This window comes from Oculina patagonica, unplaced genomic scaffold, assembly GCF_052425735.1.
Source record: "Oculina patagonica isolate OP01 unplaced genomic scaffold, crgOcupat unplaced94, whole genome shotgun sequence".
Lineage (NCBI taxonomy): Eukaryota > Metazoa > Cnidaria > Anthozoa > Scleractinia > Oculinidae > Oculina > Oculina patagonica.
In genome coordinates this window covers 1-14,914 of record NW_027558844.1, presented here as the reverse complement: position 1 = coordinate 14,914, position 14,914 = coordinate 1, and the positions used below count along the sequence as shown (strand labels likewise).

Here is a 14,914-nt window from a genome sequence, read left to right as displayed (position 1 = left end):
GAATATATGAAATCATATATTTGAACTGCGGATGAAGAATAAATGAAGAGAAGATCCTCGCACGGGACTCGAACCCTGACCTTTTCTATACCGGTGCAGCGCTCTTTTCATTTATATTATCGTCCTGTTGACATTTACCTACTCAATTACTTTTTTAGTGCAGTTTTTGTGATGGTATGTTGGGTTGCCATGTGATAACCCACTAATTCAATAAAGCGCTATAGTGTAAACTTACTATAATCGGGTAATTTAAGGAAATGTCTTGGAGTTTTTAAGGGGCATTTAGTTAACACTGTATTTATAATGATTAAAATATAGATTGCCAAGAAGCTGTCGGCATGGAAAACTATGCAATCCCTGACGGACAGATCAGTGCATCTTCACAGTGGGATGTCAATCATGCCGCCATCCAGGGCAGACTGCACTTTAAAGCAGGTGGAGGTAAACAAGGAGCTTGGTCAGCTGGCACTAACGATGTAAACCAATGGCTCCAAATTAATCTGAATACGTACACAACTGTGACACGTGTCGCATCCCAAGGAAGAAATGCTGCTGACCAATGGGTAACTAAGTACAAACTGCAGTACAGTACCGGTGGAGCAAACTTCCGGGACTACAAGGAACGAGGACAGCCTGCCGCCAAGGTGAAATAGACTTTGTCCATTAAAAGTTGGAAAACGACATTTTTCAGTTTCTTCTTAATTACAAAGCGCACTAGGCTTAAAAATAGATTGCAAATGATCTTTATTATTACTCCCCCCCCCCCCCCCCGCGAGGCTCAGACTGAACATCAGCGTGTTCTGAAGAGAAGTAGGGAGAATCTATTTGCTATTGGTAGAGAAAGGGAGAGTGAAAATAAAATCGTCTTTTATTGTGACGAATATAAGCTTTCGAACACATCATGCCTAAATGTTAACTATGAAATAATAAGGACCTTCAGATCGGATTATTAGTACGAGTATGACTTTCGATTTTCAATCCAGTTACGTTCCAAGAGCCCTCGCTCCTCTCTGTTGCTGACTAGTTGAAATGGAGACCGTCGGTACGAGATTAGTGTAGGGTTCAAAAGTCTTACTTGTACTTGTACTCTGATCCGAAAGTCCCTAAACAGTAAGTGAGGGCAGTACTTGATATATTCCCATTTTACTAATATAGGAATTTGCTGCAAACTCAGACCGCGACACAGTTGTTTATCATGATCTTAATCCACCATTTGACGCAAGTTATGTGAGGTTTCGACCGCTCACTTGGCACAATCACATTTCGATGAGGGTGGAGCTCTATGGTTGTCCAGGTAATTCAGGCAGACGTTTACCATTTAAAAATTAACTTAGAACTTTCCTACTGAGCTACGGATGTGCGTCGAGGTATCTTTTAGCAACATTTTAAATAAGGCCCAGTGCACGGGCAACATTTTATTCAACTTGTCTTGCAACATTGTTGTATTGCAAGCATGTTAAAGGTACACAAACTTGAACTCAAGTCCACTTCGCGAACATGTTTCTGCAACTTGCAACACGGGAGGTAATACGCGCAACAAGGCACTCAAAGCATTTAGCTAGATCGTCCATCAGTCGTCCTTAATGATCTGGTGAAAGAAATGCTATGAGGGGACAAAAAATACTTTGGGTAGAGGGTAAAGAGGGCGGTAAGATCATTTTTAATAACTCCTCAGCACTCGTCTGAATACCTAGAGTAGTTTTGTTCTCTGTCCAAATTATTGAAAATAGCGGCTCCATCTGCGATAGACGTGGCATTCCAGTGCAAAGAGAAGAGGGACTGTTCAAAAACTGTACGACTGATGAAATACATGCATATAAGCGTGTTTAGTAAAGATTATTTTTTAATAACTAAACAATTTTTTAAGAGTTGTAGTTTATTTTATTTACTTGCAAGAACTAGAAATTTGTTAGAATTCTGTACCGCAACTGTTTACAGCTCTAGACGCATGTTCATTGGGTCACGATTGCAAGAACGGAGCTACTTGTGTAAATCTAAATGGTGGTAGCTATCGATGTGATTGCACATCTGGATATTCTGGAAGCTACTGTGAAACAGGTGAAAATGTACTCCGCTGTTACTTTAATTCGCATATTTTTTCAACTATTTTTTCAATTGTTACTCTTCAACAAAGAAACAAATCTACCTCTCTGTTAACCAAACCTTTCGTAAGATTCTGTGCCATTTCTGCTCTTTTCTTCAGCCTGGACTAGTAGGTTGAATGGTGCTCTAAATATTAGAAACAAATCGGCCTGAATAAGGTAATTATTAGACTAAAGGTAGATTTTCACTTGGGTTAGAGCGAGGATTATGTATTATAGAATGGTGTGAAGTACAGTTAAGATAATTATAGTAAATAATAAAGATGGTAGATTTTAAGCTCGGTGATAAATAGTGAAGAATATTATTCTACATGACACGAGCGTGGGACAAAGAAAAAATCTGAGTCCCCGACGGGAATCGAACCCATGGCCTCCCAGGCACCGGTTGTCTGGGAGGCCATGGGTTCGATTCCCGTCGGGGACTTAGATTTTTTTCTTTGTCCCACGCTCGTGTCATGTAGAATAATATTCTTCACAAGATAATTATACTTTTCAACTGATTTTGAAGTCCTAGACCGGAACGTTTTAACGGAATATGAAACTGCAAAAGAAGAATTAAAAAATATATAGTAACAGAGAGGGAAAGAGGCTATGTTTAGATCAAAGGCGAAATGGCTTGAACAGGGGGAAAAACCGACTAAATATTTTTTTAACCTGGAGAAGACAAATTATGAAAAAAAGCTCATACGTGAAGTAAAATTAGAAAATGGCGAGGTGACATCAAATTCAAAACAGGTCGAGAAAGAACTGGAGAGTTTCTATAGCAACATGTATGCATCGAGAATGAGCCATAACAGAGAGCCACAAGGTACCGGAAGACAGAGTTTTGAGTCGTTTGTTGAAGATATTGAAATTCCACAACTTAACGCTGAGGAACAAGATTCGCTAGAGCACGATTTTACCTGCGAGGAGTTAAAAGAGGTTGTAATTTCTTTCTCGGACAATAAAACACCAGGTGAAGATGGGTTTACCAAAGAATTTTATGTGGCCTTTTATGATCTTATCTGGAGAGATCTGCTGAACTCTTTCAATGCAGCTTTTGAAAGTGGGTCCCTTTCCATTTCCCAAAGGAGGGGAATAATAACCTTAATACCCAAAACGGACGAAGCCCTCTCTGAACTTTCTAACTGGCGTCCCATATCTCTTCTCAATCTAGATTATAAAATTCTGTCCAAAGCTCTCGCAAAGAGAATAGAGAAGTGTTTACCAAAACTAATTAACTCCGATCAAACCGGTTTTGTCAATGGAAGGTATATAGGTCAAAACATAAGACTTTTAAGCGATTTAATGGAGCATTTAGATGCGAAAAGGACCGCTGGTCTGCTCTTCTTTATAGACTTTGAAAAAGCTTTTGATAGCCTTGAATGGGATTTTGTTGCTAAAATTTTGAAAGTGTTTAATTTTGGCCCAAATGTTACCAGATGGATCTCAATCCTTTACAATGGTGTACAAAGTGCAATCATAAATGGAGGCTTTTTAACTAATTATTTCAATATATCAAGAGGGGTCCGCCAAGGCTGCCCTTTGAGTCCGTTTCTCTTTATCCTTGCTGTTGAACTGCTAGCTTTAAAGATACGCCAAGATTCAAACTGCAAAGGTATCTCTCCTCCAGACGAACAGGAGGTTAAGATTTCACAGTTTGCCGACGATACCACTTTAATAACAAAAAATGCTACATCTCTTAAACCATACTTAAATATTTTGGATTGTTTTGGAACTATTTCAGGACTGAAATTAAACAAGAAAAAAACTAAAGCAATGTGGATAGGCTCTATGAAAGACAGCAACCAGAAGATACTTGATTTTAAAGCCACAAAAGAACCTATTACAATTCTTGGAGTCCACTTATCCTATAACACAAACAAATGTATCGAAGAAAACTTTTATTCAAAGGTGAATAAAATGAAAACGAAATTAAATTTATGGCTCAAGAGATCTCACAATTTATGGCAAATCTTTGCTGGCGAAAGCTTTAGGTGTGTCACAGTTGGTGTATGCAGCATCTATGCTGACTGTTCCAGAAGCGGTCACTAAAACGGTTCAGGAGAATCTTTTCGCTTTTCTGTGGAAAAATAGGAAGGATAAAATAAAAAGACTTGTAATGTACCAACCAGTTGTAGAAGGGGGAATTAACTTCGTCAACTTCAATATGTTAGTTAAATCTTTGCGCCTGGCCTGGATTGGTAGGCTCCTAGGAAATTCTTGTGATAAATGGAAGGCAATACCGAACTACTACTTCCGAAATTATGGTGGCCTCCCGCTTCTCCTCAAACGCAATTATAATGTGGCACTTTTAGATAAAGGTCTGCCCCTCTTCTATCGAGAACTTCTTCAATACTTTCAAGAACTCAAGAACATAACCAACATTTTCCCAAACGGTGAATTTATTATCTGGAACAACAAGTCGATAACTATAGAAAATGCTACTTTATTTTGGAAATCATGGCTTGAACGTGGAGTTGTTTTTGTGCAGGATGTGTTAAATCCTAATGGCAATTTCTTATCTTACGAAGAGTTTAGTAATAAATTCAACATTACAACAAATTACATGTATTATTTCCAGCTTATTGCAGCCATCTCATCTCATCTTAAAAGGAAAGCTGCACAAAACTTTAATACCTTCACGCGATCTCTCATCAAACTCTGCTTTCATCTCCTCAAATGAAACCACGATTAACCTAGCTGTAGCACGCTGCAAAAATTATTACCAACTAGTAACCAATCACAGTTTTATTATTCCAAGTGGTGTACAAAAGTGGCAGGAAAGATTTCCTGAAAATTTTACTAATTGGAGTGAAAAGTTCCAAGCAATATACCGGTCAACTAAAGATAACAAACTGCGTCAATTCGGTTTCCGTTTCTTGCATAGAATAACTGTTACGAAGAAAGAACTCAAACGTTACCATCTAGCCAACGACGACAAATGTATTTTTTTGTTCTAGTTCGGACTCAGTTGAACATACCTTTATTGACTGTAATGATTCTGCAATCTTTTATCTACAAATTATATCTTGGTTTAATCATTGTCAAGATACTGCGATCATTTCATCCAATAAACAAATTGCTCTTCATGACATATCACATCTGTCTGAAGTGCTTTCCAGTCCCATAAAGCGCAGATTAGACTTGCTCATCATCTTGGCCAAACAATATATTTATGCTTCTAAATGTCTTGAGAAAAAACTCTCTGTCAATGAATTCGTGAATAAAGTCACTGTTCAATGGAAATTAGAAAACTGCTCTCATTTTTCAAACAATGACTGAATAATTTTCTCCGGGTATCTTATTACACAATTAATAAAGAATAGATAACTTTGCTCGCACTAAAAATTAAGAATAATAACATAGTTGTAATATGTTCAAATATTGATCTAATGCATAGCCCTCATATTACTTTATTTCCTACATGTATTTCCCTTTATTTGCCTCTGTATTATTTTGTATATATTACATTAAGTGTAAAATAAGTGTAAGTTATTTTATCTTAAGTTTTGTATGCAATTGGTCTGTAAGTAGCTGTATTGTTTACTTTTTTTGTGATGTATTTTTTTTGTGTATGTTGCAATAAAAAAATAAATTAAAAAAAATACTTTTCAGCGCGAATCAACGTGGTGGTGTAGTGGTAGGGAAAGAGCGTTAGTATGTCAAAGCTTCCGGGCTCGATCCTTGGTGATGACTCCAGATGTGCCGTGGTTCAATTTTACCCTTGGTACAATCTGGCATTTTTCTTTGTTATAAGTTACCATGCATCGGTGCCCAGTTGCTCAAAGGGTGAGTAGCAAATACCCACCGCCGGGGAAAAAAGCTATACTAACAGTGGATAAGCGCTGAGATAAAACAAAACTACGCTGTCCACTGGATTTTGATTTATCAGGTCGATAGCGATACCAAATGACAACAAGGGTAGAATTGAAACACAACACATGCATTCGTTGATAGATAGTGTAGTGAGGTGCCACTAAAATGGCAACGACCGTTTACGAAAACGTGCGCCTACCGAATGATTTCAATACAAAAAAGGACTCCTCGCAAGCTACAAAACAGACGAAAAACATGTATTCTATCGTTTGTTATTACCCTTTTTGAAGCAAGAAGAGTGCAACCTGGTAGAAACGACCCTGAGTTATATAAAATTGCAATAAATTCAACAACATATTGGTGAAGTTTGACTTGTTGATCTACTTTCAGATATAAACGAGTGTACGAACAGTCCATGCCAGAACGGAGCTACCTGTGTCAATCTTCAGGGAAGCTATCGCTGTGATTGTACTTCAGGATATTCTGGAAACAACTGTGAAACAGGTGATTACCAATTGCTTTTTGAGAAACGGTCCGTACTGGGTACTTTAAGCCTGTTATACAGGTGTAAAATAACTACATTATTCCCCGCAAAAAGCTATTCGTGAAAATTTATTTATTTATTCGTCTGCAGAAGTGGACGAGTTCGCGAACAATCCATGCAAGAATGGAGCTACCTGTAGTAACCTAAGATGAGAAAATTGATCGAAGATAATGGAATTAATTAGAACGTTGACGAATATCTCAAATTCAATAAATGACTTGAAATTAACTCAAAAAGAAAAAAGAAAAACTGCAAAAAGTGCTTTATTAATTAATGGTTCAAACTGTTTTTTTTTTTTTTCACTTTATTTGTGAGACAGCCTAGGTTTGCCTAGTCTAGCTTGTTGGTCATTGGTAACATGTCATGTTTTATCATATCTCCAGATATAAACGAGTGTACGAACAATCCATGCCAGAACGGAGCTACCTGTGTCAATCTTCAGGGAAGTTATCGCTGTGATTGCACTTCAGGATATTCTGGAAACAACTGTGAAACAGGTCAGAGTATGTTATTTGCTACTTGCCTTTCTACCTGAACTACCCCAGCACAGTTTTATACAAAAGAATGCATTTTTTTGTCGGAAACATCATTGCGCTTTTAGTAATACGCGAACTCCGAAGTTCAAAACCCAACTAACGATTGCGTTTTTCGCTGCCGTCAATCATAATAATGGCAACAAACAACGAAACTTGAGAAACGCAAACAAAGAAAATGGATCGAAAGCAACTAATCACAGCCGACAGATGTGACATTTTGAACAGGATGAAGTGAACTTTTGTTTCCTGAGAGGTCCTCCAGGATGATTGACGGCAGCGAAAACCGTAAACTGATTTACCAGTTGATTGAGCAGAGTTCGAATGTTATTGAAAAGCGCAAATTTGATGTTCTACAGAACAGGGTATTACACAATAAAGAAGTTGAAATTAACCCTGGGTTACATAATGTAATAAAACTAAACAACGTATTGGTAAAGTTTGACGTGTTAATCTATTTACAGATATAGACGAGTGTGCAAACAATCCATGCCAGAACGGAGCTACCTGTGTCAATCTTCAGGGAAGCTATCGCTGTGATTGTACTTCAGGATATTCTGGAAACAATTGTAAAACAGGTGATTAGCACTTACTTTATAAGAAACGGCCAGTGGTGGGTACTGTTAAGCCTGTTACATTTTTTAAAAAATAACACCACTATTCCCTGCAAAAAGCTATTCGTGAAGATTTATTTGTTTCTGTATTACGTCATCCATGTCCAATAAACCCGAACTGTGTCGGGTCGACAACGGTGGTGACGACCCGATACGGATCGGCGGGTCGCCAACATTGTGACGATCCTCACGACCCGTCTTTCGAATAGTCGACTCGTCAACCGGAAGTCATTTCGCGAGAGAGTTGAACGGGAGTGAATTCTAGTCCCCTTGAGTGATTTTGTCATGAGACTTACCCCTCAATAATTTCGGCGGATCGCGACTATCCGAAACGGATCGCCGGGTTGTCAAAACTGATGACGATCCGAGTTGGGTCGTGACGACCCGTCATCACAAAGTAAATTCGACCCGTCACAGGTCGCGAGACACCAAAAACCCCTTAAAACGGTGAAGCGAATGCACGGCATGGCCCCGTAAAAATAACGAAGCGAATGAACTACATGTATATACCTCGTTCTAAAAGAATGTGGCCACCATAATTCATATAAGTTGGTAATAACGCGCGATTGCCAAGTAACGGACACTAAACAACATCATGAGTGAACCAAGCGAATATTCTACTGATATGTATACCTCGTTCTAAAACACTGTGGTCGCAAACTCTTGTATTATAACTAGCGAATATACGATAATTATGTATACCTCGTTCTGAAAGAATGTGGTCGCAAACATTTGTATAAGTGCGTAATAGTCGCACGAGACATTGCATAAATACAGCGAGTATATGAGGAAGGGTAGACCTGACCCGACACAGTTTGGGTGTATTGGACAATCTTCTATTACTTTGCAGATATAAACGAGTGTGCGAACAATCCATGCCAGAACGGAGCTACCTGTGTCAATCTTCAGGGAAGCTATCGCTGTGATTGTACTTCAGGATATTCTGGAAACAACTGTGAAACAGGTGATTACCACTTGCTATATTGGAAACGATCGATGGTGGATACTATTAGCCTGTAACAAAGGCGTAAAATAACATCACCATTCCCTACAAAGGCTTTTCGTGAAGATTTATTTGTTTCTGTATCACTTTGCAGATATAAATGAGTGTACAAACAATCCATGCCAAAACGGAGCTACCTGTGTCAATCTTCAGGGAAGTTATCGCTGTGACTGTACTTCAGGATATTCTGGAAACAACTGCGAGACAGGTGATTAGCACTTACTTTATGAGAAGCGGTCGATGGTGGATACTATTAGCCTGTAACAAAGGCGTCACCATTCCCTACAAAGGCTTTTCGTGAAGATTTATTTGTTTATTTATTTGTCTACAGATATAAACGAGTGTTCGAACAATCCATGCCAGAACGGAGCTACCTGTGTCAATCTTCAGGGAAGTTATCGCTGTGACTGTAAATCTGGATATTCCGGAAACAACTGCGAAACAGGTGATAACAACCGGCACGTTTCGAGAAAATTGACAAAAAATATTGAAATTAGACAGGAATGGTGAAGAAATATTTTTTAGATGTTATCATTATCGTTTTCATCTAGTACGTAACTGCATGAGTCAACCCTATAGCTATCTATATATTTCCCTAATAAAATAATTCATAAGTTACTGGCGGTACTGCCTAATTTTTGAATATTAAGGAGTGTAAACCTGCGCCATACAAATCTGACGGCACTTGTGTGTCGATCTTGTTTAAAGTTACCGTTGTGACTGTGAATCGGAATAATAGCGACGTAAGGTGTTTTGGCCAAAATGATCGAAGACCTCATCGAAGAAAATTGAATTAACGAATTAATTAATTCCAAGAGTTCATTAAATGACTTGAAAATAACACAATATATAATTCTTGTTTCCTAGATAATAATAATATGTAGCTTACTTGTGGTAATTCCTAATTTTCAGATATCAACGAGTGTTCCCCTGATCCTTGCCAAAATGGCGGCACATGCGTTGATCTTGTTGCAAGTTACCGCTGTGATTGTATATCAGGATATTCTGGCACCAACTGTGAAACAGGTGATAGTAATCTAAAGATGTTTTGAGAAAATTGATATCAAATCATGAAATAAGAATACCCCATATCTTAGATATAATTTGAAAGTAACACTTTAGCTGTCATAGAAGATTGATTGATTGCTTGATCTATTAAATTTGTGATTAATTGATTCATTGATTGTCTGTTTAATCAGTTAGTTGATGGGAGCAGGAGGTTGTAATCTTAGATTTTTGTTGTAAAGTACAACAGGAAAATTGAGGCTATCTAATCGAGATGTTATTCACTCATGAAGAAAAGACAAAAAAGCCAAAAACAGCAGCAGGTACACAGTACCCCGCGCAATGAATGCGGGACGATAGAACAACTACAAAGATATGAATATAACTCTGAAATAACCTTTGTAAAGGTTAAAAGAAGAGACTTTTTCGAGCGGACCATATCTGAAAACATGCAATGCTGACTTACTCTGCTTTTAAACAGATTCTCTCCTAGTGGGGTGACGATAGATATTTTAGAAAGAAATATTGATTTCTGAGATGAAATGATGCGTAAATTACAAGCTGTAATTCCTTATTTTCAGATATCAACGAGTGTTCCCCTGATCCTTGCTTGATCCTTGCACACTGCTTGACATACTCCACGGCTTTTCACAATCAACTCAATTTCGGCATCTAAATTCGGCCACCAAATTTAACTTAGAGCAGTAGATTTCATTGCGATAATACCTGGATGTTCTCCATGTAATTCTTGCAATAGTCTGTTTCTTAGCGACGGCGGAGTGATTACACGCATTCCCCATAAGTCACATTCTTGGTCAGCTGTAAGCTCGTGTCCTCGCGTGAAGTATGGTTTCGGTTCTTCACTGGATACGTAATTTGGCTATACAGTTAGCGTGTTATTCAGAAGTTTCGGTAGAAAAGGATCTTTTCTGGTTTCCCTGCTGATGTCCTTTACATCGGCTCACAGGCAATTCTTCAAGGTCTGAGAAGAAATATTTGTCAGTATCTTCTTTTAATGGCTGATAGTTGCACGGGAGGAGTGATAAGGCATCAGCATTATCATATCTGTAGACGGTAGATATTCCACTTGGTAGCTATAGGCCTGCAAAATTACTGCCCAGCGTTGAATTATAGCGGCTGCTAGGGTTGGTACTGCTGTTTTCGGACCCAAGATAGTAACTAAGGGCTTGTTGTCTGCATAGGTACTTGTGGAAGTTCCTGACTCTAAATACAATTGCCAGGGCCTCCTTTTTTTCGTAATGAGGCAAATATAACTGACACCTTGAATTCACCGCAGATACGAATACTTCCATCATTTTGGGCACACAGACAATTGGAGACGACCAGTCACTACGTTCCACCTTCGTGACTACTCCTAGACTGTCAAAACGATCAAATTCTTCTTCCACTTTTTGGCGAAGTACTCATGACACTGGCCTGGCTCTACAGAACACTAGCTCCGTACCATCTTTTTAAACCCTTTGTGTCAGCTTGCTCACATGAAAGATATTGCTCCAATTCAACTTGAGTTGCTCCAACCAATTTCTGCCTAGCAATGGGGGACCATCGCCATCACCAGCAATCAAGGTAGCACCAGTCTGACCAGTTCCTGCAGTTCATAGACCACAAGTAAGTGAAATTCGCAACAAACAGCACTTCGGACACCATTGTAAGCCTTAAACGTAAACTGCCGACATTTTGCAACTCTTGTGGTCTAGCATAACTGACACATGAATCGGGGTACGTCCATCCTTACCAGAATCCATCGCTAAGAACCACATCATCGTCTGTGTCCTCCTCAACTACTTCTTCCCCATAATGTGTCTCTCCAGACTGATGTTGATAAGCTTCCAGGTTTGGTTTTGCATACACTTGCATAATGACCCACTTTCTTAAACTTCGTAAACACACTTGTACGTGCTGAACAACATTTATCCTTGCTTAAGTGTCCCTCTTGACCACACCGGTAGCGTAATCCCTGACTTTTGTTTTCTTTTGGCTGCTTTGGAGGGGTTGTTACAACAACCTAATCTAATCGCAGTGATTCCTCAGTTAAAGATGCAGAATTCTGAGCTGTTATTTCCTTTACTTGAAGGTTAACAGCTTCCACTGAACGAGCTTCCTCTTGCAGTTTTTCAAGAGAAACATTTTCTTTTGCGAGCAATTTTCTTCTCAATTTTGACGATCGAAATTTATCAATAACTTGATCTCTGATGTCAATGTCCAGGGTCGTGAAATTACAATTCTGTGCTTGCTTCATAAGCCTAGCTATGAATTGACCAACCTTCTCTCCTTCATGCTGTGCCATGCTCCTAAATACATGTCGCTCGTACGGTTCATTAAGTTTGGATAAAAAAACGCGTTCAGAGAACGTACCGTTTTCTCGAAATCAGTAGCCGTATCAATTTCCGCACTCGGGCCTGGGTCACTCAGTGTTTTATACAACTCCTGAACCTCTATTCCCACGGCGTGAAGTAGCAAAGCCTTCATTTGTTCATCATTCACCACTCCTTTGGCCACAAGTAAGTATTGATATGATTGAAGCTATTTCTTCTAACGTGGTTCCAATGCACACAAATTACCATTGCGATCGAACGGAGCTACTCCTTGAATTTCGATGTTAACTGCCGCCATTCTTCGTTAGTTAGCCAATCCCTTCCTCTTCGCCAGTGTTAAATACCGCGAAACCCTCCGATGGTTTCTTAAAAGGTTCCATTCGGCCGGATGCAAACACACATTTAAACAAACTACACCATGGCGACCCATAACAAGACAGGGTCCCTTTTTTAATGCGCATTCGTAACACTGCTGACAATACATGACAATAATGATGTCCCACATAACAGATTTTTACTAATAAGACTGCTCAAAAATAATAGCAACAAATAAGTAGGGAAATAAGCAAACTTGGTTCATTTTTATTGACGAAAAGTTTTATTGACTTGTATCTTTAGTTAAGTTAATTAAGCTGCATGTTTCGATCTGTTTCGGTCAGAAAGATTTTCTTGATTCCTAGACAAAGTGATTTGCAAACTTAGAAGCTGTTATTTCCTTTTTTCAGATATCAACGAGTGTTCCCCTGATCCTTGCCAAAATGGCGGCACATGTGTTGATCTTGTTGGAAGTTACCGCTGTGATTGTATATCAGGATATTCTGGCACAAATTGTGAAACAGGTGATAGTTATCTTAAGATGTTTTGAGAAAATTGATATCAAATCATGACGTAAAAATACCCCATATCTAAGATATAATTTGAAAATAACACCATTTTAGCTGTCATAGAAGATTGATTGATTGCTTGATCAATTAATTATTTGTGATTGATTGATTGATTGACTTGATTAGTTAGTTGATGGGAGCAGGAGGTTGTAACCTTAGATTTTTGTTGTGAAGTACAACAAGAACACTAAGGCTGTCTAATCGAGCTGTTATTCACTCATGAAGAAAGACAAAGAAGCCAAAAACAGTAGCAGGTACACAGTACCCCGAGCAATGAATAAGGAACGATAGAACAACTAGGGATATAGGAATATAACTCTGAAATAACCTTTATTAGAGTGAAAAGAAGAGACTTTTTTCGAGTGGACCATATCTGAAAGCATGTAATGCTGACTTACTCTGCTGTTAATCAGATTCTTTCCTATAGGGGAGACGATAGCTATCTTAGATAGAAATGTTGATTTCTTAGATGAAATGATGCGTAACTTTCATGCTGTAATTCAGTGCTTACAGTAAACACCCACGTATAAGAAACTAGAATTTTTGGGTTCAGGCTGAATGGGTTCTTATATTTTGGGGTAGTTTTTCCGAACTCAGGCTGATTAGGTTCTTAGTAGGTTCTTATTTGTAGGAGTTGTCATAGTGATACCATTCAGAGAGCTACTGTAGTACTAGTATGTCATAATGGTTGAACATTTGTATTTTAAACTGCAAAAATGCCAAGCCTTATTTTTTAAACAATAATACAGTATTCTATACTCTGTATTTAAAAGATTTTCAATTAAACAAATAATTTTCATGGTGTTTCTCAGAAATTTCACAATTTCTATCAATTAAAGTCCAGTATTTTGGCTACAAAATAAGAGTGTTTTTTTGTATAAGAACCTATTGTTCTTTGCCAGCCTAAATAGATTCTTATATATTTGGGTATTAAAATGCCCAATTTCAGCCTGTAGGTTCTTAAATCACTAGGTTCTTATACGCGGGTGTTTACTGTATTTTCAGATATCAACGAGTGTTCCCCTGATCCTTGCCAAAATGGCGGCACATGTGTCGATCTTGTTGGAAGTTACCGCTGTGATTGTATATCAGGATATTCTGGCACCAACTGTGAAACAGGTAATACTTTGCTAAAATGTTTTGAGAAACTAAATCTTAAATCAAGGAATATTTTAGAAAAAGAGCACTGGAAAAAGAAAAAGAAAGAAAAAAGTCATTGGAGAATATCTTATTTAAAAATGTTGAGCTGACCATTCTGAATTTTATTAATGTCCAAAATATAACGTATTTTTTCTAATAAATAAGAAGGGAAAAAAGCAAACTTGGTTTATTTTTTATTGACTTGTATCTTAATTAAGATAATTATACTGCATGTTTAGAACTTTTTCGATCAGAAATATTTTCTTGTTTCCTAAACAAAACGAGTTGTAACTTTAAAGCTGTAATTTCCTTTTTTTAGATATCAACGAGTGTTCCCCCGATCCTTGCCAAAATGGCGGCACATGTGTTGATCTTGTTGGAAGTTATCGCTGTGATTGTATATCAGGATATTCTGGCAACAACTGTGAAACAGGTAATACTAGGATAAAATGTTTTGAGAAACTAAATCTAAAATCAAGGAATAATTTAGAATACAAAGACAATAAAAAAAAAAACAGAAAAAGAAAGAAAAAAGTCATGGGAGAATATCTTCTCAAACTCATTAATAATTCATCTAGTTAAAACAAAGGAAATCAGAACCGTGACGGAGTTTGGAAATCTGATCTTAATTAGCATAGATTTTGACGATTTTATTTTTCCGTTTTCGTTGTAGTTTTAGTTTCGATTGAGAAGATATATCAACCACTCGACAGAGTGTTTCATCACATTTCAAAACACCTCGAAGTTCGTCAAAAATACTCCGCTGCGCGTCGTACTTTCAACTCTCTTCTCGGTGTTTGGAAATGTGATGAAAAACGCTGTCTCGTGTTTGATATATTACATCTTATTTGAAATTGTTGAGCTGACCTTTTCGAATTTATAATAATGTCCCACATAACACTTTTTCTCTAATAAGCCTGCCCAAAAATAACAGCAACAAATAAGTAGGGAAATA

General features: G+C 37.9%; 1 protein-coding gene across 1 annotated transcript; it reads left to right on the top strand.

The window, feature by feature from the left end:
* Positions 1-299: 299 nt before the first annotated feature.
* LOC144641432 (uncharacterized) lies at positions 300-14,392 on the top strand (the record flags this gene model as incomplete). Its single annotated transcript, XM_078500448.1, has 13 exons — positions 300-644; positions 1,156-1,294; positions 1,939-2,058; positions 6,291-6,404; positions 6,828-6,941; positions 7,442-7,555; positions 8,442-8,555; positions 8,689-8,802; positions 8,926-9,039; positions 9,507-9,620; positions 12,661-12,774; positions 13,825-13,938; positions 14,279-14,392. Coding segments are annotated over exons 1-13 (1,705 nt in total), but the record flags the coding sequence as incomplete, so codon positions are not given.
* Positions 14,393-14,914: the final 522 nt, after the last annotated feature.